General features: G+C 40.8%; 1 protein-coding gene across 13 annotated transcripts in view; it reads left to right on the top strand.

Annotated features, from left to right (window-relative positions):
- Positions 1-24,817, top strand: part of LOC109411163 (cell adhesion molecule Dscam2) — a 344,364-nt gene that overhangs the window by 165,326 nt on the left and 154,221 nt on the right. For all 13 annotated transcript variants that reach the window (XR_009997781.1, XR_009997780.1, XM_062852025.1 and 10 more), the window contains exons 3-5: positions 3,731-3,852; positions 9,607-9,728; positions 16,046-16,104. Coding sequence is in view for 11 of the 13 variants with exons in the window: in XM_062852025.1 (XP_062708009.1) it covers positions 3,731-3,852; positions 9,607-9,728; positions 16,046-16,104 (303 nt within the window). In the remaining 2 variants the exon portion in view is untranslated. The remainder of the gene's footprint in view (positions 1-3,730; positions 3,853-9,606; positions 9,729-16,045; positions 16,105-24,817) is intronic.

The raw sequence follows: 24,817 nt of genomic DNA, 5'->3' as shown, positions 1-24,817 counted from the left end.
CAAGGTCGGCTAGCTACCGGGTAATCAAGGGGGTTTCGCGATACAAAAACTACAACACAAATCCTTCACTTTTCTTACATAATTTATTGAAAACCTAATTGTGGCGTGTGCGTGTTGTTCTGTGTAATAATAATTTAGTGTAAATTTGTTATTGTGTGACCTAATCTATGTTCGGTGGTAGGGGGGGTGGGGGTAAGACGGACATGCTTAGGAAACACTCTATTTTGACAGTGTTAAGAATGAAATAATTAAAATTTTACCTCAATACTATTTACTTCAACTAAGGTACTTTACAGTCTGCAAGTCGATTTTGCAATAAAATTTGATTTTCCATGGCTTTTGAGATAATTAAAAAGTGATCTCCAAATGTATGTTTTTCAACAGTGTGGGTAAGACGGACCGGTAGGGTGGGTAAGATGGACACGTTTGGAAAATTAGCTAATAAGCCATTAATTGTGTTAAATGATGTTCATGGCCGTTTATATTCGGTAGATTAATCAGAGTAGAATCTTAATTTGGCTTTGAATCTCTTAGCGAAACGTGTTTTTGCAAATTAAAGTCCATTTTGTAAATTGGAACCATCCATACACTGGTAAACGCCTAACAGTATGCAATGCTCTGGCAATTTTACGAAGTGCAATCTGTTCCAACAACAAAAATTCTAATATAATGATTTTTAAACAAAAAATCAATATAAAATGCTTTACACGGCTTCCACAATCATGTTTATACTGCATAGATTTCAATCTGTGAACAATGTGTGGGTTTAAATGTGTTTCTCATGGCACTATCAAAGTAATCCCACCACTGTCCGACTTACCCACCCTCAAGGCGGACCGTCTTACCCCCACGCAACGCAAAATATTTATTCCACCACCGTTATTCATAAGCCATGAAATATACCTGAGTTTCGTTGTGTATAGGACGGAACAGTTTAAAACAACTGGGAAACTCAAAATAAAATGCGAAAACTTAGCAATTTAATGTTAGAAAAGCTTATTTATTGCCGCCTCAAAAATAGATCCCATCACAAAAGCGTGTAGCCAAGTAAATAATTGTTTATTTTTTGCACTTTTGACATATGTTTTCTCTCATGTAGTGGTTTAATAATCATCAACTGATAAGAAGATAGAGTTAATCGTAAAAGAAAGCCAAGTTTCAGCTCTTAAGTGACAGAACTAGTCAGTGGTCCGTCTTACCCACCCGGTCCGTCTTACCCCCACCCCCCCTACCGGTACATACCGCTGCTGAGTTGATGGTGGGTTCGATGGCCGACACAGCGACTCCCGTCGAGCTGTGCGGCCGGAAAACTCGCCGGATGGCGGGGCGAGCGGTGTTGTGGGCCGGTACTCGGCCGACGGAACCAGCGGGCGTTGCTGGGGGGGGGGGGGGGGGGGGATGCAGGCGTCTTCCCTCGTGGACGCAATCGGCCGGCCGTGGACTAACCACCTTGGACGGCCGAGAGGGGAAAGCTCCTTGGTGTTTAGGGCCCTTGGCCCGAGCTGTTAGTCCTCGTATAGGGACTCACGATCATTGACGGTTAGGCGCGGGAACCGTTCCTGGTTCCACGGGCCGAGCCGGCTGCTGGACGGAGACCTTAAAGGTCCATACAAAAGAGGTCCTAATGGACAATACATTTTAAATATAGTTTCCTGTTATAGTGCAGGGTATTCAAATTACCTGAACGGTATTATCCCCACAAATTAAACCCTAGCTCCTGCTAGAAAATAGGGGGGGGGGGGGGGTGGTCGTTCACTCAGTAAAACCACTGCACTGTGAAAATCACACGTCTATGCACACGGACCTGTTAAATTATTAGCTAGTTTTGGGCAATGGCCGTTCTGTTTAATTATTCCCTCATTCCGTCATTCTTTCAGCCATCATTTTATATGCTGTTTCGCTTGAAGTTCAATTTGCTGTCCCATATTCAATCGTTGGTAGCGAGACAACACATTTACAGCGGCACAGGACCCTAACGCTTCTGTGGTACTTCTACTGTTCTTACACAAGAAACGTGAAGGGTCCGACACTCAACATATAATACAAAACAAAAATTAACAATTTGTAACCAAACGGTTACACCATCTACGGCAAAGTGCAGATGGAAGACAGGACTTGGAAAAGGCGATTGAACCACAAGCCGCATCAGCTGCTGAGAGAACGAACCATCGTCTAAACGGCGAAAATCAGGAGGCTACGGTGGGCGGGTCACGTCATTAGGATGTTGGATAGTGACTCGATTAAAATGGTTCTCGAGAGTCATTCGACCAGTACAAGAAGACGTTGTGCGCAGCGTGCTAGATGGGTCGATCAAGTGGAGGACGATTTGTGGACCCTTCGCATAGTGCGAAACTGGAGACACACTGGATCGAGTAGAATTGAGATGTGTCAAAAAGTCATTTTCGGAATGAACATATATCCTTTTCAGTACACTTAGTGTACATACGAGAAAGGCAAAAAGGAAACGGCATCTTGACTTGATGTTGCACATGATTCACGAGTTGTACCAAGTATATAAAGAAATGGATATTGTCAATCTAATAAATCACGACACGACAGGCTGCGTTGGGCTGGTCACGTCGCATGATTTCCAGTAGAACAACAGGCGAAGAATCAGCAGAACCAAGTAGAGGCTGGCGGCTACATGTCAAGCCACGCACATGATGTTTGTTTGCAGTTGAGGAGGACCTAAGTTCGCTAAAGTCTAGCAAGCGAAGTGGAACCCAGGATCCGGTTCATTGTAGAAAATTTCATTATTCGGCGTAGATTCAACGGAGCGAATTGTGGCCATACCTACACGGCAGCTAGAACTCCAGTTATTATTAATTTGTAACACGTAATCCCGATGCAACATTCTCAATAATGGCGTGGTGTCTAACTGTGTAGTAAAATTCATTTGTTCGAGTAGAGGTCTGCTTTTGCTCACCCTATAGGCACATATTCATGAATTGATGCTGCGAGACGTGAGGCACTCCTTACCCATGACCTTGTTCTTCATCCTCACGTACACCACAGGTGCGCGTTGCGTTGCTGCTGGAGTGTGGTGAAGTGAGAGAATGTAAATAAAATATCGCAAATTCCTTCACCACTCCGTTCTTATCCTATCCAACGGATCCCTGCCCCAATGACTTTGAGCTTTCCTGCCTGGATGCGATCCCTCTTTGTAAGCCAGAAAGCGAGTGGTGAAACCCCCGGAGGCCACGTAGCAGCCTGATTTATTGCGAAATATTTCATAATATAAAATACCTGCAAGACCTGACGAAGAACGAAGAACTCGGTCGTTCGATGGTCGATTCAGAAGGAACTTCCGCTCGCACCGTGCGTTGGCTCCCGCAAGTGGAAATTCCTTCGTCATCCGATTAGGACGGGGTGGCGAATGGAATGGAAATGAAATATTTCCCTCGGTATAAATTATTAATGATTCTATTGTTTTAGATGGGATACAGATAGAAAAATAATATGCTCGCAGAAGAGCAGTTATTTTTTCGATCGACGCACACAAATTTCCTGCTCTGGCTTTGGGGAGTGAAGTACATATTTGAGTAGCAGATAAAAAATTAGCCACTAATATGTTACGGATAAATTGCTGCCATTTGCCTTCCATCATGCGATGGCAGATCGACCACGCTTCGCTAGTTATCGAGTGGGATTTCCATTCGCTTTTCACTAATTCGAACTCATAATTTATTCATTGGAGCTATAACCATCGTTTGACTCTCTTGTTTTTCAGGCGTCATACTGTTGGATCTTCAGGGGCCGATGTTTCTCAGTGAGCCGCAGCACCGAGTGGAGTTTTCGAATAACACCGGGGGACACATCGAGTGCTCGGGACATGGGAGTCCTCCGCCAGATGTAAGTAGCAATTGTATCAACTATCAAATGTATAAAGCCTGTATCCGCAATAATTGGGACACAGAAATACCGCTGCAACTCTGAAAGAAATACATTAAAGTTGCTCAAATTCGGCCTCATAACATCTTAAGGACTGTATCGGAAATTAACTATAAACATTCAAAATGCTCTATCTCGAAGCACGGTTGGTCTTTTTATTCCGGTTCTTCTATGAAATCTTCAGAATATAGTTAAGTTTGGAACAGCTTGAAGAAATTTAGAAAATGTTTAGTATTATTGAAAATATGGTTCTATGAGTATACCACACAAAATAACAATCTGTACAAACTTCATTTTTTTGAAATTTTTTTAACGTTTCAATCATTTGTAGCGAAAAAAAATGTACGGGGAAAAATCTGAAAAAAAGTGAATATTACTAGCAGTTATGTACACATAACATATCACTTAAAACCGACTTTTAAAATTCTTATTTTGGATAGAAAAACCTCCAACATTAAGAATACGGTCTATCCCAAAAAACACCTACTTTTTGGTCGAACTTTGACGCTCTGTTTTAAATATCTTCAGAGGTTATAAAATTCCGTTCTCTGGTAAAACTACCTCTTCAATAGATTAAAATACATACCCAATCGAAAAAAATGCAAATTTTCAACTTAACGTATTTTTTATTTGCGTAATCGTTCTTTGAAGACGCATAAAAAAAGAGTTCCTCGAAAAATGACCTTTTTTCATTTTTAAGAATTGCCCTAAACTGCGGAGAGATTTTTTCTTGATAAAAATAGTTTTCCTATATCATGAGCATTCTGGAACAGAATGTATTTGCGCAAAAATGAGAGAAAAAATTGAATATTTTCCCACAGTTTTCGCAATTTTAAATTTTTAGTAGGTGTCCAAAATTTTAAAAACATATGTGCAATCTTAGAGATAAAAGTCCAAGTTAAATGATTATTTTTTGAAAATCAGAATTGCCATTCTTTATTTAAGAGATTTATATAGTATCTCCAAAAATAAAGTTATGTTTATTTCGAACAGATTATTTTTCAGGCAATTTTGAACGTTTATAGTTAATTTCCGATACAGTTCTTAAAATGTGTTCATTTCACCTACAAAATTCCATGTGAATCGGCGCAGTACTTTTTGTTGTAGCAATGAAAGAGTAGACTGTGCGTCATTGAATTTTGTACAGCCCCTAGTTTTGCTTGTCAGCGCTGTAACTTTTGAATTTGGCAAAGGAAATGGCTGACATTTTGAACACAAATCTCTCAATCTCTCTATCCAAAAATAATTTAGCCTTCATCCATAAATTATATAAGTGACAAGAAATTCGAAAAAAAAATTGAGGTACTGGTCTTTCTTCCTGATGGCGCTTCTTCCTTCGGAAGACTGCCTGACACGAAGAAACTCTAAGCCCAAGGAAGTCTAGGAAATTTCCGAAACACTCATTTTGGTTAAAACTAGCAAACTACTATATCTTTCCATTTTTTCTAGGCATTTTCATCTCTGGACCACTTTGGACGTGGTTCCCTCGGTAGTGTGGGGATGACGGAGCTATGACAGATCCACTGAAACCCCATCCTATCTCTTCCTGTTCCGTTCTGTTTTATCCTTGTAACTTACCTTTGTTACGCCCGCTCAGTGCCAAGGTCTCCCAGTCCACTCAACTGGAACTGGAATACACTTTAAAGTTCGATCTGGATTTTAGCCAAATCAGGTTTGAATTTACTACACCAAAATTTAGTAGTTTTCCGCCAAATTCAGATAAAACAACATTTTTTTTTCAACTTTGATCGCATTTTCCCACTAATTCCATCATTTTCAGAGACAATATGTACATATTGTTTTTTTTTAGGTTTTTATTTGAAGTTGCCACATGATTCGAACTTTTGCCCCACAATTCGAACTCTTGCCCCACTATGTGTAAAATGTAATTTCCAAATCTTTTTTGCAAAAAGTTATACATGCTAAAGCATCTTCAGAATATACCTAGTAACGCCCCAAAATAAAATACCGAGTTCGATTTCATTACAATTCCAATCCATTCGTTGGAAGGATCATCGCAAATTACATTTTTTTGATCAAAAATCAACAATTTTGTCATAACTTTTCAAAACATTGATCAATATTCATAATTTTTGGAGTGAAAGACTCTTTTTTGAAAAGGTTTCGAACAACCTTGACACCCAAAAGAAATAATTTGAACTGCGCTCAAAAACTTCAAAAGAAACTCTTGCCCCACTCGAACTTTTGTCCCACTTTACTCTATATTGCAATTTTCGAAGCTTCAAATTGGCCCCACCAAAGTTCGATGGCCTGCTAATTGAAGACGGAAAACGGAAGAAGGAAAATTAATGGAAAATTATTGTCGTCAATCAATGCGAAAGGAAAAATAGCAATACGCATCCTAAGTTGTACTTCTTCGGTGGTTGTGCTGACCCCTCCCGTTTGTGAAAGCTGCCAAGGCGTACAAACTTGGAAGAAGGGGAAATGAGTATGCAGGGCCGGATCTAAGGGGGGGCCGGGGGGGCCCGGGCCCCGGGCCCCCACATTTTAGGGGCCCCCACAACAACCTTTTTTGCTTGCTAACATTAGCTTTATTTTTCATATTTCTCAAGTACTGTTCGAAAATAAGGAAAAACATTTTTGGTCATCCCTCCAAGGGGCCTCCACATCCGCTCGGGCCCCGGGCCCCCACAATGCTTAATCCGGGCCTGTGAGTATGTCACGATGTTAAGCTCTGCCGCTCTGCCAACAATTGATGGATACGAGTTAATAGAGTTTGAAGCGGTAGAGATTTCTGGATTGAATGTGTATTAACCACAACATGCGCTTGAAAGTCGTATAATATGAAGTAGCTTTTATAGAATTCCTTTGAATCCGTTGGCAGTTTGGAACTCAAAGCTCAAAACTTTTAAAACAAACTCAACAAGAGTTAATCATCTTAGGAGATTCAGCCACTTCACGGGTTTTTCAACACTAAAACAACTATATTTATTGTAGATATCCTTTTTTGTAGTCAGCACTTGTTCGAAACATCCGTTTTCAGACCCACCGCGAGCCATCATCATCACTACCAACCTATGAATGAACCTTAGAAGAAAGAAAAAAAAAAAACTTTCGTGTGAGGAATTTTCTTCGTACTGTCATTCACATTTTAGCTCAGTCTCCTTGATAGGCCATCGGTCTGGAGATCGTTACCGCGCAACATAACGAGAAAAATAATAAGTTTAGCACTCAATTACTGCTGAATTAGTTCGGCTCAATAATGAAATTGTGCGAGAACCTTGTGGCCTCGACTCTGTGACCCCGCTTCTTCTGTTAGTACGCTGTCGGGTAGGCTACTGTCTAGGTGCTAAATGTTGAGACTTTATAAATTAGGCAATGATTTTATTGCCCTTTCCGGCTATACCAGTCGGCCAGTATGTCTGAAATAGACGTAAAAACTTGAAGTATTTTTAGGCAAAGTACGTTGGCAAATTGAAAGATAAATTTGTGAAAAAATTATCACTTGTTTTGGTGGGATTCGAACCCACGACTTCGTTATCGCTAGTCCGGTGCATTAACCAACTAAGCTACAGACTAAGCTACAATTCTCTGCATAGAAAGTCAAACTCGATTCGAAAATCGAAGCACCACCCTAACCGAGCAAAAAAATCATTGTCGTACATGAGTTGCATTAGAGGATCGTGCGTCCGTCTGCGTTGAGCGCTCAACGCATACTGAGTTTGCATCGATCATATGGTTGGTGACGAATACAGAGAGTAGAGTAAACATAGATACGCAGACATCGCTGAGTGATATGTTTCGAGCATGTTTTTCAAGAGTGCGACGTTTGAATATGACGTCATGTGCTCCATTGGTGTTTTTAGAATCGTGACGTCTGCTCGTTTGGATACAAATTTTGACAGTTTGCTTGGATACAACAGATTCAACATCGCGGATCTATGTTTACTCTACTATCTATATAGTGACGAAGTATGTGTCAGTCGAGCTTCAATATCAACATTCTAAAAACAATACGCGCACACTTGTTGTTCGTAGGCCGCGACAGTGCGGGAGATTGGCATCTTTTTTTTTATCTGTATTAACGAGATTTTTAGCCCTAGACTAGTTCATCTCGGGACCCACGCTTTACTTCCCTTCCGAAGGAAGAACTCACATTTTGCGAGTTTGTCGGGAGTGGGATTCGATCCCAGATCCTCAAGATTGGCATCTAAGAGCCGCAAGAGAGATAAAGTTGTAAAAGACGGACCCAGTTAGGGTGGTGCTTCGAATCCAGTTTGACTTTCTATTCTGCAGAATTGTAACTGGTTCGGTAGCTTAGTTGGTTAAAGCGCCGGACTAACGATAACGGAGTCGTGGGTTCGAATCCCACCAAACAAGTCTCAATTTGCCAATTAAAGGTACTTTGCCTAAAAATACTTCAAGTTTTTACGTTTATGAATAAGCTTCCTGAAGGGAAGCCACAACTGCAATAATCGTTTATTTTCTTAAGAGATGAAATACATGTAACTGCATTATTGACATTCCTCTCCTCTTCTTGGCGTAACGTCCCCACTGGGACAAAGCCTGCTTCTCAGCTTAGTGTTCTATGAGCACTTCCACAGTTATTAACTGAAAGCTTTCTCTGCCAATGACCATTTTGCATGTGTATATCGTGTGGCAGACACGAAGATACTCTATGCCCAAGAAAGTCAAGGAAATTTCCTTTACGAAAAGATCCTGGACCGACCGGGAATCGAACCCGTCACCCTCAGCATGGTCATGCTGAATACCCGTGCGTTTACCGCCTCGGCTATATGGGCCCTTCGCATTATTGATATTAATCAACTCAAAAAAAAAAAAAATATAAGTTTCGTCATGACTTTAGTTAGGCTTTAAAAGTGGAACAACTTTTATTTTTTTTTTAAATATTTCCACTAAAAACGATAGCACCTATATTCAAAAATTGGTTAGTTGGGGGCTGTCCATTAACCACCTGGTTATTTTTTGGGAGATTCTGAACCTCACCCCCCTTCCCCCGCGTGGTCTTTCGTTCATACAACAAATAAAATAAATTTTAATGGACCGTGATCTTTGCTCGAACCCACCCCATCATGACCACGTGGTTCATGGATGGCCCCTTATATGTTATTATAGTCTTTTCTGAGGTGTTGTTTGTTAACTTCCAAACAGGCTAGGAACTTGTTTTGAGTTAAGATACATAATTTGCAAAATTGTTATTCCTTAATTCTGTGAAAGGTTTTTTAATATCCTTCAGAAGATCCTGTCAAATAACTTTCACTACATATATCCTTCAATACAGAAGAGTTCCTCAATAACTAAGACGTATTTGACTTCACTGTTTAATATTGATGCGCCCCAAGTTTAGCCCGTGTGCGCCACACCGTCGACGATGGGATCAGAAATCGCTTCATGAAAATATGTGAAATGTTACAGGGACATGATCAGAATTGATATCGATGTCAGCATGAGTAACCAATTGGATGCAACGCTAACTAGAGTCAGTTAAGACCAAATCAATAGTTGGAGGATTTCTAGCAGAAGATAAGCTAGTGCGGCATTTGGGATAATTAGGTAATAGAAAAATATCCCAACAAGCATTCATCAAATAACATCCTGCCGTTGGATGATTGAATCTGTTCACTTGAGCGTGCAAACAGATTAAAACTTGCGACTTTTTAAACACAATTGCTTATTTCATTTAGAACCTAGACATCCATTTTTGCAATACTAATTTGCCTTTCCCTTTTCCAGGTGGAATGGTCGGTAGCGACAACCAACCACGAACTGGTGTACTCGTCACCGAACGGAAGTTTGATTTTTTACCCCTTCTCGGCGGACAAGTTTCGGCACGAGATCCACTCCACAGTGTATAGGTAAGTTCTATATATCCTTTTCATCAGTTTTAAGCTGCAGGAGAACGCAAATCCTTTGCCGGTTCTGTATTTTTCATTTCCATTCTTTGTCTTTCACATTTCTACCCCAACAAAGAAACTAGGTTTTGTTTGGTCTCACAAAAGAATCCCGATGATAATGGGGTGCTGTGGCGAAATGAAAAAGATTCTCCTGCGTTATTTGTTGACGTCTTCAGCAGTCCCATCAACCACCGGCGTAGCAGCGATAGCCAAGCATGGCGTATCTGTTTGTCCTTCGATGCATGGCTGGGCTGGGCATCATTAGCGTCATCCGCCTTTTCAAGCCGCTCTGATCCAGACTCAGTAGTCCGGCTTCAAATCGCTTCAAACGGGGAACCGGTTGCAGAAAAATCCCGTCTCTGTTATAAAGTGTCCCGGCACGGCAGTTTTCCGTTATCCCGTGGGCATTTTCCTTTTCGCCTTGACGGGAGCGAGGAACAGCAAAAAATGAAAGAATTCTACAATATTATTACCATTCCGATGCTGTGCACTTTCTTTGAAGTGATCTGTTGGATCATGCTTTAGATATTAATTGTTACTCTCAAGATAAATTAGTTAATCAGAAGCAAAAAAGTAACGAATAGGAACTTTGTAATTTTGAATGAGAATTGAAGCGAAGTATTGCAGTGATGTTGTTTCAAAATTGTTATGGATGAACCTCGACGCCGGCTGTAAGGACAGCACACTTCGAAAAAATCTTGTAATTTTGTGTCATATAAGTCCGACATATAAAAGCAACACATTTGACGCAAAATTGTGTGCGATCTTATTTTTACTTGAAACGGAAAATGTTTGACTCGTGTAATTTTACCGCAACAGCTCAACGCGTCGGCTGCTTGTATACATGATTGAGAACTGTGATATTTATAGCACCGAATAGTAAACAAAAAAATACAAAAAGTTCCGTTCGGGAATCGAACTTCGATCCTCAGAGTGTCAGTTTTCGACCTTGCTCTCTCGGCTGACTCACCATGTTGAAGAGAAGGCAATCGAAAATGTACAACTTCTACCATAAACTAACTTGCCAGTTCGGCCGTCGCGTCGTCACTGCTGCGTGTATGTTTGTACTGAACTGAGACAGCCGTCATCGCAGCCAAGCACACAAAGCCGCCTTTTGATTGACTGAACGTGGCTGTTTTTGTTTTCCATTGCATCGGCTGATGGCAACGGATTGTCATTTCCAAGTTTCTGGCTCACTCCGGGGTTGAATTTATGAGCGGTTTTCATGCTGTTTCACCTTCGTAATAAACAAATTTCCAATCGACTGCAGTCTTCATCTGATTTTGTAAGGTGCTGTTTGACAGTTCAACATCAGTAAACATTATATATATATCTATTTTATTGATATTTAGTAAACATTATATTTCTGTAACATATCGCGTAAATTTACAGCATAGAGAACTAAATTATCAGTTCTGTGATTTACAATTATGGCTGGAAGAACTCAAACAATATCAACTTAATACGTACGTCATAAAAAGTGTAAAAATGTGGCACATTTATGTATATGTCATAGCTTTTTCTGGCAGTTCGATCAATTGTGTCACTATTAAAATTGAGATTTTTTTAGTGTGAGGATTTGATCCTGAAATCCTTAATTGTAGTCGTGCATTGGCGTATCAGGTATCAGAAGGTCGGCTCCTGAGGCACATTATCCTCCACTTGGGACATTTATGCCATCGCCACATATTTAAGCCCATTTCAGGTGATGAAATACACAGATAAAATTAATGATATTTACACGTCATGTAAACTTCATTTTAGTCATGTAAACTTACTGTTATTATGGTTTACATGAAATATCATGTAAATTTGTGTTATATGTCATGTAAATACTCAGAGTCATCCTGTATTACATGACATATAATGGAAGTTTACATGATATGTTATGACTTTTACATGATATGTCATGTAAACGCTCCAATCATGTGCATCACATGTCACAGAATTTTACACTCTTTTTTCGATCTGTGTAGGAAGGGGTATCGTAGAAAAGGGAATGAATGCATAATCAATGAGAGCTTATATCCCATACCACTACGTGCTTAATCGGTGCCCTGAGAGGTGTAAGGTGCTGTCCATAAACCACGTGGTCATTAGAGGGGGTGGGGGGGGGGGGGGGGGGTTCGGCCAATGACCATTTTGTATGGACAAATAAAATTTTTTGTATGGACTAATGACCACGCGGGGGGGGGGGGGGGGGGTTGGAAAGTCCCGAAAAAATGACCACGTGGTTTATGGACAGCCCCTAACCGTAGGTTCCAATTTATAAGCTTGATGGCTCCTTCACAAGCAATCCCTTCATTTAAACCTAGCGCACCAGTAAGCACCTAAATCCCAAATCCAACCCTGAATTAACTGACAGCCTTACTGGTGGAGAACTCACAGCTGTCGGTGAAATGCGCAGGCTGGCTACTCATATAGCACTCGTAGTGGATGCTCACACCTGTCGCTTATTAACAGTGGTTTGAACCTTAAGGTAATGTAACTCAGAGTTCCTTAAGGGATGCCAACTATCACGACTAAACTGGGTGCCCACATTCGGAATAGTTCGGTTTCTCTGTAGACCTTTTAATCATGCGCCATTGCAGAAAGATCTTTCTTTCTGTCCGTGACCGCCAAAGAAGATTGAAGTGCGCGTCGGTCAATCTTAAAAGTAATTTTAAAAGCCCACATTTTAGGGTAGAGTGTATATTTCTAATCAGTGTTTTGTGTTTCTTAAAGTCTATTTCGCAGTTAAAAAGCCAAGTTAAAACCTACAAATTTATCTAAAAACTAATTGTTAGTGCTTAAAAAAAACTACAGTACGGTTAGTAACTTAGAGCTAATGTGTTAGTGAATATGCCTAATGTAAAATTCGTTAATCTAGTTAAACAGCCACGTGTGTTAACCAGAAAAACCACCATCTGTGCCAATTAGAAGTAAACCATTATAGGAAAAGGTAATTTCTCTTGTGTAAAATCAGAGAGAGAGAGTGAGAAAGAAGGGAGAGACGAGGGTACTAATCACCAGGATCAAGTCCGATCCCGGGCCTTTTCTTTTACGGCTCTACGGGCACATCCCCGAAGCCTTTATTCCATCCGCAGACTGGACGACGCCAAAACCCAGATTCACGCCAGAATCTCCCGGCTCGATAGCCATCCCGTTCGCCATCTTGGGATCGGGTCTATTCACGGACAGAAGAACGGGTCGCAAGCTATAGAAAAACCGCCATTTTGGGACAAACTGTAGCTACCACGTACCAAGTTGCCATCCAGCCAAGAGAACACCTGTCCAAGACTGGTAATTCGCCATCCACTGGCCAAACGCCGGTGATTCCCGCCAATTCCACTGGTCAAGCCCCGGTGATTCCCGAGATCCATCCGGCCAGGACCCGGTGACTCCGCCATCGTCAAGGTAGCCAAGGTCAGCTGACGACAAGTTTCGCCCCAAGCCATCGATCAACACCAACTCCGAACCGGTAGGGAACCGGCACAGCACCCAAGCCTCCCACCATGTCATCACGATAGTCACCGAGCAGCCGTGCCTCCGCCGTGCTTTTCGGCCAGCTGCAAAGCAGCCATCTTGCCATCGTGCCTCCGCATCACCAGTTTCGCTGCCGTGCCGCCGTCGTGCCACCACCAAGCCGTCATCGTAGCATCACCACCAAACCACAAAAAGCGCAAGTACCCTCTCATGTGTCGTCTCTCTCGTAAAAGCCTCAAAAGGGCGAATAAATGTATGTAATATGTAGTTAAATGCAATGGTGGTCAGAGTATTCTTTCTGGACGCATTTCCCTGATTACATCATATACACTGTTTTCTTATTTCGCTGTTTCGTACCCAGAAAGGGGTTCTCATGCCTCATTCTTAGTCCGCATTCTGCTTTGGTATCGGTAGCTGGTTGTTTCCCTTTCCACCCGAACCGTGAGTTGATTTTGAATCAAGTTCCCGCTCAGGTAAGTGGACTAGGGTGTTCTAGTGTTCAGAACGGTGCTATTTTGAGTAGACGACCCGTGCTCTACTTAATCCCACCCACAACAAGATTATATCCCGTCGGAGCAGCCGAGGGGCTTACAGAGGATATTGTAAAACGCATAAGCGTAAAGAGAGCCAATAGTTCATTGGAGGTAGCTTGCGACGTCATGCGACTTTCAATATGACATTGAAAAGTATGTCATCGAAAGCATCCTCAATATTCAAGAAATCACCCAACCAAATACTACGTTTGAGCTAGTAGTGCTTTCTTAGAAACGTAAACTACTTTGTGTAAATGAGTCACTGTGGTCATCCAAAATTGGGAGGCATGTGAGTTCACGTGAATAGGCATGTTAACCAGACGAACATCACAGATGTTATGGTCGACAATGCTTTTCAAGCATTTTAGAAAAAAAAAAGAGGTTACCTGAGAAATCTGGAGCTCATTCCTTCTTTATAAACGCACGCACCCTTTCGGGATGAAACTTTAGAGCAGGGTTCCTGATTTCGACTTTTCATCTTCTTCCACATGCGAAGACAGTCAGCAGCGAACGGTTGTCGCTTTAGTTTGCGTGCTTGCTTGGGGGCTGTCCATAAACCACGTGGTCATTTTCTTGGGACTTTTCAACCACCCCCCCCCCCCCCCCCCCCCGTAGTCGTAGCTATACAAACGACTGGTTTATCCGAAGATATTTTGAACTTGAAAAGATCAGAGTTCCTTTTAGGAATACCTCTTGCGGTCCGCGCAGCCCGCAGAAGACAAGCTTCTTTCAAAGCAATAGTTATGGTATATCATAATGGAGGGCATTGTAGTTACAAAAAAATTACCGAACGCGGCCAGCTGTGTAAGTTGTAAATAATAAACAATTCACATTCTAGGTTAAGAGGAAGAGGAGAATTCTCTAAAGGAACTCTTGGAGGATTTCCCTAAACGAACTCCTAGAGGAGTTCCGTAAAGAAGTCTTGAAGAGATTGGGAAGAATTCCCCAACATACGATATTATTATTTTTAAAGGGACACCTCCAGAGATCCTTGAAGGAATTCCTAAAAAAAAAACTCAAATTTCCGAAAACGAACCTGGAAAAACTTAAAAAAAACACAAGAAATTGAAACAGCTCTAGGGAAAATTTTCGATAGAACTCATGGAGATATTCTCTATGGAACACCTGAAGGAATTCTGGGGGGAACTCTTTCTTCTTCTAGAAGAAACATGTGGAGATTTTTCCGATGAAATTCCTGAAGAAATTCCCAATGTAACTGAGATTTTGGTAGAGGTTGTGTGATGATGTGGGGAGCATGCTCAGCTGATCTAAGCCCTACAGGAAATCTTTGGAGGATTATGGTTTTCGGCGTTTATGAATATAACCGACATCTAACGCCTGTTGATGAGCTAAAGCAGCAATTTCTGATGCTTCTCATTCTATTGACAAAACTAAGTTAACAGAGAACATGAAAACATTTTTTAAGTAATCAAAAAGAAATGAAAGCATTTAAACAAATATTATTTTGATTTGGTTTGATATTCTGTTTAACTTTATGATGGCGTCGAAAAAGCACTTTATCTACCAATCTAAAGAGTCTTGTTTTTTAATAATTCTTGGGCTGGTAGTTGGGCTTTTTGAATGTATACTTTTGGCATAGAGTATAAAACTTATCGGAGTTTTAGAATAAATGAACTAGTTAAATTGCATTTGGCGTTATAATTATGAAACGCACCTTATATAGATTGATTGCATTGTGTTGATGTTGGAAGGTAGGGACCATTATATGCATTAGATATTTATACTTAGAAGAGTAATACATTAGAAAAAAAAACTATATCCAAAAAGAAGTAATGGGATGGGCCAAGATTTGAACCCATGACCGACTGCATGCAAATCGGTAACGATCGCCATTTCGACTCCGACGATCACCAAGCCCCACATCTAAAATCAGTAAACGAAGATAAGTTTATTCTATTCAATTAGCTCTGAACCAGCTGGTACTTGTTTTATAAAGTTGAACACCATAAACAGTACATTCACGCAGTACAAAAAAGAATCGAACAGGTACATAATTCACCTCATGACATTCAATTTCCATGCTCGGGCTGCCATGAAATGTAAAATTGTTTAATTAATCAAACAAATGACCTACAATCGAAGCAAAGACCTGTAAAATTCATCTCAACCCGTGGCTGACAATAATTCATTTATTTTTAATTAGAAAACTTAATTCCCACGCCTTTAAAGTTTGCAGAAATATTTCACTTCGAGGCGAGAATCTCTCAGTGGTCTAACTTTCTCATTTTCATTCTCTGTCTCGCTTTCTTTCTATTTCAGATGTAAATTAAAAAACTTAGTCGGTACTATTTTGAGCCGCGAGGTGCACGTGAAAGGAGGTAAGTCCACCCCGAACTACACAAATGTTGCTGGCGACGGGGATCCGAGTTTTCTTCTCACCTGTCTCAGAGGGATTGTACCTACCTACCTTCTCCTACCTAGGGTAGGACTTGCAATCACAGTCAACGGGATGTCTGCTGACTGCGGTGCGGTGGTGGAGACACAGCAACTACGATGAATATCTGAGGTATACCCCAGTGGGATGCGCGCGAAATTACAGCAGTTGTCGTTTAAAATAATTATGCTCAACCGATGGCAATAGCAAGTTGTGCTGCGGCGGATGCAATGAACGGGAAGAACAAAACTCATAATTATGATTAATTCACAGCGCTTTCCACTGCACGGCAGCGCAGCAACAGCGACTGCGGCGACATACGTGCAAGGTTTTGCTTTACAGGAGTTCCATTTTAATTAGGTACGAGGAGAGAAGTGAAATTTGTCCTCTGTTAGTTTGTTCTCCGACAAGGATCGAGGGGTGGTCCATCGGGGAAGCAAAGTTTGTCTGCTGTGGGAAATCTAAGGTTTTCTCTGTATAATTGAAATAGATAGGAACATATTTTTGGCAATCGAAAAACTTAAGACATTACTGAGACTGAAATGAAAATTGAAATCCAGATCCAACAGTGTAATATGTTGAAACCAATTTCTGTGCATATTTTAAAAAAAGTAATTGAAGGACTTCAAAACCAAAATTAAAAATAAAGTATCAACGTGCGACACTATCAATCTTTAAATTGGATTACTGAATCAAATTCAATCATCGTGCAACGATTATGACAATGTCGCAACCTGCATTTGTTGCGACAATTCACACAATGCGACAAAAGCTTGTCCCAACTTGAACAGAATAGGATAAAGATCGTACATCACGAGTTTAGAGATTTTTAAGCCTTGCATTGCGGTTTTGAGCGATAACTTTGACTCGGTAAACACTGCAACGCTGTTGATGATCTACCATCAAAAAGTTCCGATTTTGTGTTAGTAATAACACAAGTTTACAAAATAAAACGAAAGTCGTGAACTTCTGTCAACGACCAAAATTTTTGAAGCACAATTTAGTGCTGATTTCGAAACCGACCTTTAAAAAAAATAAAGTAGAACAGTTTTTGAGTTTTTCCTCAATATCGAGTTTTGTAACTTTTCAAAATATGTAATTTACTAAAATTCAAATATATTGCGTTTTGTTCAACCAATTTCAAATCTTTTTCCATAAATTAAAAGCTGAATACAATACCATTCGATCATCTGAACACAGGTTTTGCGTCAGATTGATGAAATTCAAGATATTGGTGAGTTTTGGGGACGATCTTCTTAAATTTTAGCAAAATTCCCAAAATTTTTTGAAGAAATGTATTTTTTTCAATAAGAAAAGACCATCTTAAAAATTCTTTCTCGACGTTTATTTGACATATCATATGTAGGCGAGTTACAGTAAAAATTTCAGCTCAATCGGAGCATTGATTACGAAGAATGAGATGTTTGAAGTGAGCGACTTTGCTTAAAAATAGAACAAAAATCGATTTCAAATCATCAACGTTGTATGGGAAGTCGAAAAATTTTCCGCTCTACTGTAATTTTTTTCTTTCGCGTTTTCGAATTCAGGGCATGATTCTACACCAAAATTGATCATCAGCTTACCGAGTTCAAAAATGCTGTAAACTAGTGTAATCGGTTATTCATGAGTAGAAAAGTACGAAACATATTCAGCTTCCGTTTTGACCCCAACAAAAATTTCATCATGTCATTTTCTGTTAGCAGTTGAGATAAAGAGTAAACGTAGCATCTTCAGCATGCAACAATGTTTTGTACCTATTTTGTCTGACAAGTCTCTTCTTTTGTTAGGATCATTCAATTATACTATAAGAAAGACTTTGATTTTCAAAGTAAGTCTTAAGCTCGCGATGCTGTTGGTACTCAGACCCATGTTCAAAGTTTCTTTGATTAATTATCTTTGCAATGAGACTAAGGTTTATGAAATTGGACCCAAATTGGCTGAGATATGGGCCTAAAAGTAAGACGTGTTTTTGAGAGAGTAACCCCAAACTTTTGATCGGGAGTGCAGGCGTCGTCTCCATTCGACTCAATCCAGTCCCGCACTCTGCAAAGGGTCCGCAAACCATCCTCCCTCTTGATAGACCTACCTAGCTCGCTGCGCTCCACGTTTTCTTGTCCCGGTTGGGTGGCTGACTCTCGAGAACCATTTGAGTGGGGTTAGTATCCTACATCCTGATAACGTGACACGCCCACCGTAGCTTTCCGATTTACGCGGTGTAGACGATGGTTTGGTTCTCTCAACAGCTGTTGCAGCTCGTGGTGCATTCGCCTTCTCTAAGTCCCGTCTTCTATCTGCACTCCACCGTAGACGGTACGCAACACCTTACGTTTGAAAACTCCAAGGGCGTATTCTGCACGTAAAGTACATGTTTCTTGCCCATAAGACTACCGGTCTAACCAACGTTTTGTAGATAAGTTAACTTCTTGGTTAACTTCGTGTGATAACGAATTTTGTTCGATCCTAGCTGAAAGGCCTTCGTGAAAGTCGTTCCACTCGTGTTTTTCTTCGCTCTCTTTATTACACCCTCTAAAGAAATGTTAAATGCTAAGTACGAAAGACCATCACCTTGCTGTAACCCTCTGCGAGATTCGAAGGGACTCGAGATTGTCCCTAATACTCGAACTCTCGAGCTACGCATATCACTCGATCCATCGTCGCATTGATCAATCGTATCAGTTTATCTGGGAATCCGCATTCGTGCATAATCTGCCATAGCTGTTCAAACCATTAAGCATGGAAATATTTTTTTTAAGCAATCAAAGGATAAATTGGTCAATCAACATCTAAATTAACGACTCATGCAAAATATTTCGTTTTACCAAATCAAATTTGATAGATTTGAGCATTTTATGTCAGTATGTAAACTTGAATGCAACTTTTGGAGGGTCACTTGTATGGGAAATACTGTACCTAACATAATTCGCTCAAAACTTGAAAATTCGATTTGGTAAAACGAAAAACTTTGCATGAGTCGTTAATTTAGATGTTAATTGGCCAATTTTTCCTTTAATTATGTTCCCGATCGTCCGAACAAACACCTTTCTTTTAGTTGCAGACTAAGCAGCTACAAAGCTGTAGTTTATGAAATTCATTTTAATTGGCTGTCAGTTTACAGTTAATAGTAATCACTTACAATTTCAGTATTTTTCGGTCACTTTTCTGAGTGTCGGTAACCGGGGAAATAACGTGGACAGTACAGTCTATAGAAATTCATTACAGGTTATGCAGCAGACTCAACAATGCAACATCAAAGCAAATTCTGACTAACGTTCCTTGAACTGACTGGAATTTCCTCTTACAGTGCGGTGCTGGCAATAGCCGAAATACTTATACAATTTGTCACTATATACAAAAGAATACAATTCAATATAGATAAATGAAATCAAAAAGAACTCAAAATTGAGTTTAAAAGTACCTAATTTTGAGTTTTTCAGTTTCCAATGATCGATCAATTCTTTTACTGTTCTGTTCTTTTTCTGTCAGTTGCTGTCCGATCTGTCAGTCCACTCGGCGATAGCCGCTCAGTTACGAGGGAACTGACGGTGGTTTCACCATCATTTCGCGGTCAACAGTGTTGCCGGTAACAGATTGGTTAAAAAAAATATTACCATGCTTAATGGTTTGCTGTCAAAAAAGCCCAAAATCGCATATTTTGCCCTACAAATTGAGCTATAGCTCAAAATTGTAACGTGCTGGAGCAAATCTGAGCCCAGATTCGGATTCAGCGGCCCAAAATCTGTCAGAGACACATAAATTTGCAGACAGACAAAAAGTTAATTTTTGTTTCGTGTTGTAATACTTTCTCCTCCCAAATCTTGGAAATGACCCAGTGTAGTGCTCTCACCAGTGCTTCTCCAACGTATTTTAGTAACTCGCTTCTTCTTCTTCTTGATAGCTCTACGTGCCCACTGGCACATGGCCTGCATCGCTTCAACTTAGTGTTCTATGAGCACTTCCACGGGCTTTCTTTGCCTGCCATTGCATGAATTTGTACATTGTGAGGCAAGCACAATGATATTCTATGCCTAGGGAGTCGAGAGAATTTTCCCGACTGGAACGGGAATCGAACCCGCCGTCTCCGGATTGGCGATCCATAGCCTTAACCACTAGGCTAACTGGAGACCCCGCATGGTAGTTGATCTGCTCCGGCGGCTTTGTTGTTTTTTAATCGGCTAACCCCCTCCTTGGAGGCTTGGGAGCGGATTTCTTTCATCGTCCGCGCATACTCCCAGATATGTTACCAAGCCTCCTTCAGTACTTGCAATGTCGCCATTATAGAGCTCATCAAAATACATAATATCTCTGCCACCTCACGCTCGCCGACGTGTGGCGCAAAGCCCATGCGCAAGCGGATCAGCTTCTCGTAGAACTTTCGTGTGTCCTTGGCGCGGTACAGCTATTCCATCTCTTCACGATCTCTGGCGCTTCTTCCTTCGGAAGACTGAGTTCTGATATTCGGTGCTCATCTATAACGCACCTCATTTGCCCTCGTGCGGTGTTGGAACATTCTTGTTCGTGCTGCATTCTTCTCGTTTTTGAGCTGTTCACATTTGCTGTCGTACATCTCGTTTCTCCTGCTGTCCTCATCCACCGATAAGTACAACGGACTTCACGAGTGTCGATCACTTGGGCAAATGGCCGTTTCTTAGGTCAATTGAGGATCTCCAAGATCCTAATGGCCTCCTTTCGCTACCAACGTCTACGTCCATGATTCAGACAAGGCAGAGGCATCTGGTGGCTAATGTTGAAGGATGATGGTAGCTGCTATCTATGGCTGTGTCCTTTTCGGGTGACTAGTAAACACAAAGAGTGGAAACAAACAGCACAAACACTTTCCTGAATTTTAAATTAACAAACAGACGAAACTACACTAGACCGCGACAAAATCTCACGAACCTGCTGAGGGGGTACTACGAACAGTTGAAAGTTCTACGTAGTGATCTGAATCTATATTCGCATTGCGGTATATGCGGACATTGATTATATCCGAGAAGAATTCACCGTCGAATAGAACGTCATCGATTTGGTGTTATGTTTGATGGCCCGGTGATCTCCAGGTGTCTTTATGGATTTCTTTGCCGGGGAAGAACGTGCTTCGGAGTACGGGAAGCTGCAAAGTAGGCTGTTTCGCCCGATATCAGTCTATACAGTTCCAGCGCGTTCATGTCGCCGACTACGATTTTCATGTCACGTGGTAAGCAACCATCGTATGTTTGGTCTAACTGCGCGTAGAATGCTCCTCTCGTCAACATGTCGCCCTTCATGTTCTTCAGTACATCGGCGTGTATGCGGGTGCTCCCGATAAAATTCAGAGATCTGGTGTTCCACAAATCGAGCTTCCAATCACAAGTCACTTTCCGTTGATCATCGCCACCCGATTCTTATTTCACGGGGGCTTTACTGCCCTATGCAGCATAGTTGTCCCATGTTAATAGAAATTCCCATGGAACATGGGGCAACTATGCTGAACATGGCAGAACGTACCGTGCAAAAAAGTTTTCGGTTCAAAATTCCAAAAAACCGCGTAAAAAGTAAACTGATTTCTTGACATATCATTAAAAAATAAGAGTTTGAAAAAAATTGTTTATGGAAATTTTTCTACACAGCGCAAATTGAGAATCGGGTGTATTGGGATTCTCTCCAAGTATGTATAGTGTTAAGTATCTAGCCTGAGGTGCCAACCTTCGCTGAAGGTGTTAATTTGAATGAGCACCTACGCAATAATATTCTACATGAGTTTTAACCCACTTAATAGTTGTATCAGACCATGCAAAACTTTACAGATATCGCCTAGTTGAAAAATAGCTAGAGATGAACTTACGTTATCTGAGTGCAACTCGAAAGTGAGAAAAGTGTGAAAATTGGACACTAAGCCCGAAGCGCTAACTTCCTATCATTCTAGTCACAATCTAATCTCACCGAGTTCCTCGAAACACATCTCCATAAATCTAAAACATTGTGCAGATGCGTAACCCCCTGAAGACTGTTTTACGACCTCGTTCCGCATCTACTTCTTCTTAAAGTGATCAAATTTCGATAAAGAAATTGAAACTTTTCCACCTCCTTGAAAAGGCGATGAACTGGATTTCGTTGGCGGCGTGCTTTTATGATCTCACCCTCCCACCCACGTCCAGACTGTTTCCACTTTTGCGACCAGAGCCCTGTGTACTTTCTTGGGAAGATTGCTAGTGGTGACTCGGCAAAGAGGGCGCTCTTCTCGAGCTTGAGTGTATTTGCTCTGTTTTTACGTAATCATGTCCTCCCGTAATGTCATCAAGTGGAGCGTTTTCCTGCATCTAGATTCACCATCTATATTGGGGGCGACGACATAGCGCTGCTGGTAATAGAAGAGCATTGATGTTTAGGAAGTTCCGCACTTCACTGTTATGGATACAATGACTATCGGAGAATTTTTTTTTTTTTTTTTTGCTCGTTACATTCGATTGTTGGGAAAAATACCTGCGTTGTCTATAATGTTATTTGATTGGATATCCCGCACAATATTGCAAAGAAATATGAAGCCACTTCTACTTGGAACGAACCTCAATGTAATCCAATAAAATAAAGGATAAAGCATTAATACTTATTTCATAAACAAAGTGCTCTAATACAAAAAATATAAACCATCGATTCCAGAATATAGAAAAAACTGAAACAATTGATTGTCCTAGAAAATAACAAATAAAAAAATGACATTTTGCCCTACTTCATGGATATACAATGAAATCGAAGAAAACCACTTACGAAAGCAAACTTGGCACAAAATCGGCTCCTCTAAACTAAAGCATCATTCCGGTCTCGATAACGGAGTTCAGAAAATAACCTGGCCGACGCACTTAGAAATAAAGTAAACAATGCTGCCCTGGTCGATGTAGAAGCAACCCAAGAGACTATGTATCTAGAAAGACGGTTGCTCTTCCTCTTCGTTCTACTATCGCTTGTTTTACCTCCACGAGAAAGTGAATCTCCTCTGTCTGCAACGCGTGAGTTTTTACGATCATATTTTGACATAAATTATGCTTCTTTATGCGTCTATCATGGTCTGCACATATTTTGAAGCGCGCCATCGGTCGAGTGTTGAAAAAAAACTCGCTTTTTTCTGCTGCCTACGCTGAAAACAAAACGCTGCATAAGCATGAGAGGAGGGCATAAAAATATTAAAAGTGTGATCCAAAATTTACGACGCTTGAGCAGCTTCTAGAGTGCTTTGGGAAATTTCTGGTAGGCATCGAATGGCATTGCCCATAGAGTTTTGTAACATGCGAAAAGAATTTCCTTTTTCAAGTTCAGGTGTAAAGGTCAAAGGTTGTAAATATGAGACCCACATATTCAAATTGATATTTGAGCTAAACATTTTTAAACTTAGTAATTTGTATGTAAAGGGGGTGGCCATAATGTTTGGGATAGGCAATTTTTTTTCTCTCTTAAAAAAGGTTCAACAAGCTATAACTTTTCATAGAGTGCATCTATTATAAATCCATCATTGGTACTAATTTGAGCTCTATTTAGTATTCTTTCGCCAAGCTAGAAGCGTTCTCGTATTTTTTTTCAGACAACTAATTTTTGAAACGTTATATTTCCGACACCAGCGAATCGAATTTTATGACATTTTAAGCATTTATAATCAATATATTAATACTTGATACGACGCAATAAAATATAATATTTTCTCACGACAAATGAAATTATACCGGTTTCGTTCTTACCCATATGGAGAAAAATGAAAAAAAAATTACAGCACCACACAAAAGATACTAAATATGAACTTCCTTTAATCCAAATGGACCAAATGACATTGATGTAGAAAATTATCGTTTTTTCGAGAAAATTCCAAAAAGTGTCAATCCATCATAACGTTTTTCAGCGTTTAAAAAGTTACTATGTTTTAAAAACTTGTGAAGCAATAATAAATTGTTGATAAGCGTTCAAAATTTAATTCAATTCGGTTTAGTGGTTTCCAAGATATGACAGTTCAAAGAAAGTCCTATACCAAACATTTTGGCCACCCCCTGTATGTTCAAAAGACTGCGTCTTCAACTGTTTTGTAGACATCATGATCTGATGCCTACGTGTAACTAGATCTGACCTGCTGAAGGCAAGGGTATCACTACCCTTTTAGGCCCTATCAGCTGCACCAGAAGGTTACTGACACTGTGGTCTCTACCTGTCCCGGCCCTTACTGGGAGCCTCTTTCCAACCGCGGGCTCGAACCCAACCCAGTAGACCGACGTCACAACAGCAAGGCTACCAGGACGTTCTCTCCGCGGCCATTTAATCTCTGTAAGGGTCGATTTCAACCGTAGGGCACCAGCAAGACCTACGAACCCCTGGACCACCTCTTGTACCGCATCTGAACTAGCCCTTCTCCGAGTCCAGGCGCCACCTCCTATGCAACTCCAAGACGATGTGGGTGATAACCGTTGAAACGGCATTCCAGCAAAACTCATCCCTGCACATCCTTTAGACAAGATTGTCCGGAGTTGTGTCCTTCCCGCATGTAGCTAGCATGCGGTCACGCATAGTGCGAGAACGCGGACACATGAACAAAACGGGAGAACCCGCATGCCCGAAACGGTGTAGATACTGTCGGAAGCCATCATGGTCTGAATGGACCTCAGGTTGAATGTTATTTCCACCTGGCGCCCATAAATCCAACT

The sequence above is a fragment of the Aedes albopictus genome, chromosome 2, assembly GCF_035046485.1.
Source record: "Aedes albopictus strain Foshan chromosome 2, AalbF5, whole genome shotgun sequence".
In the NCBI taxonomy this organism is placed as follows: Eukaryota; Metazoa; Arthropoda; class Insecta; order Diptera; family Culicidae; genus Aedes; species Aedes albopictus.
This window is presented reverse-complemented; position numbering and strand designations above follow the sequence as displayed.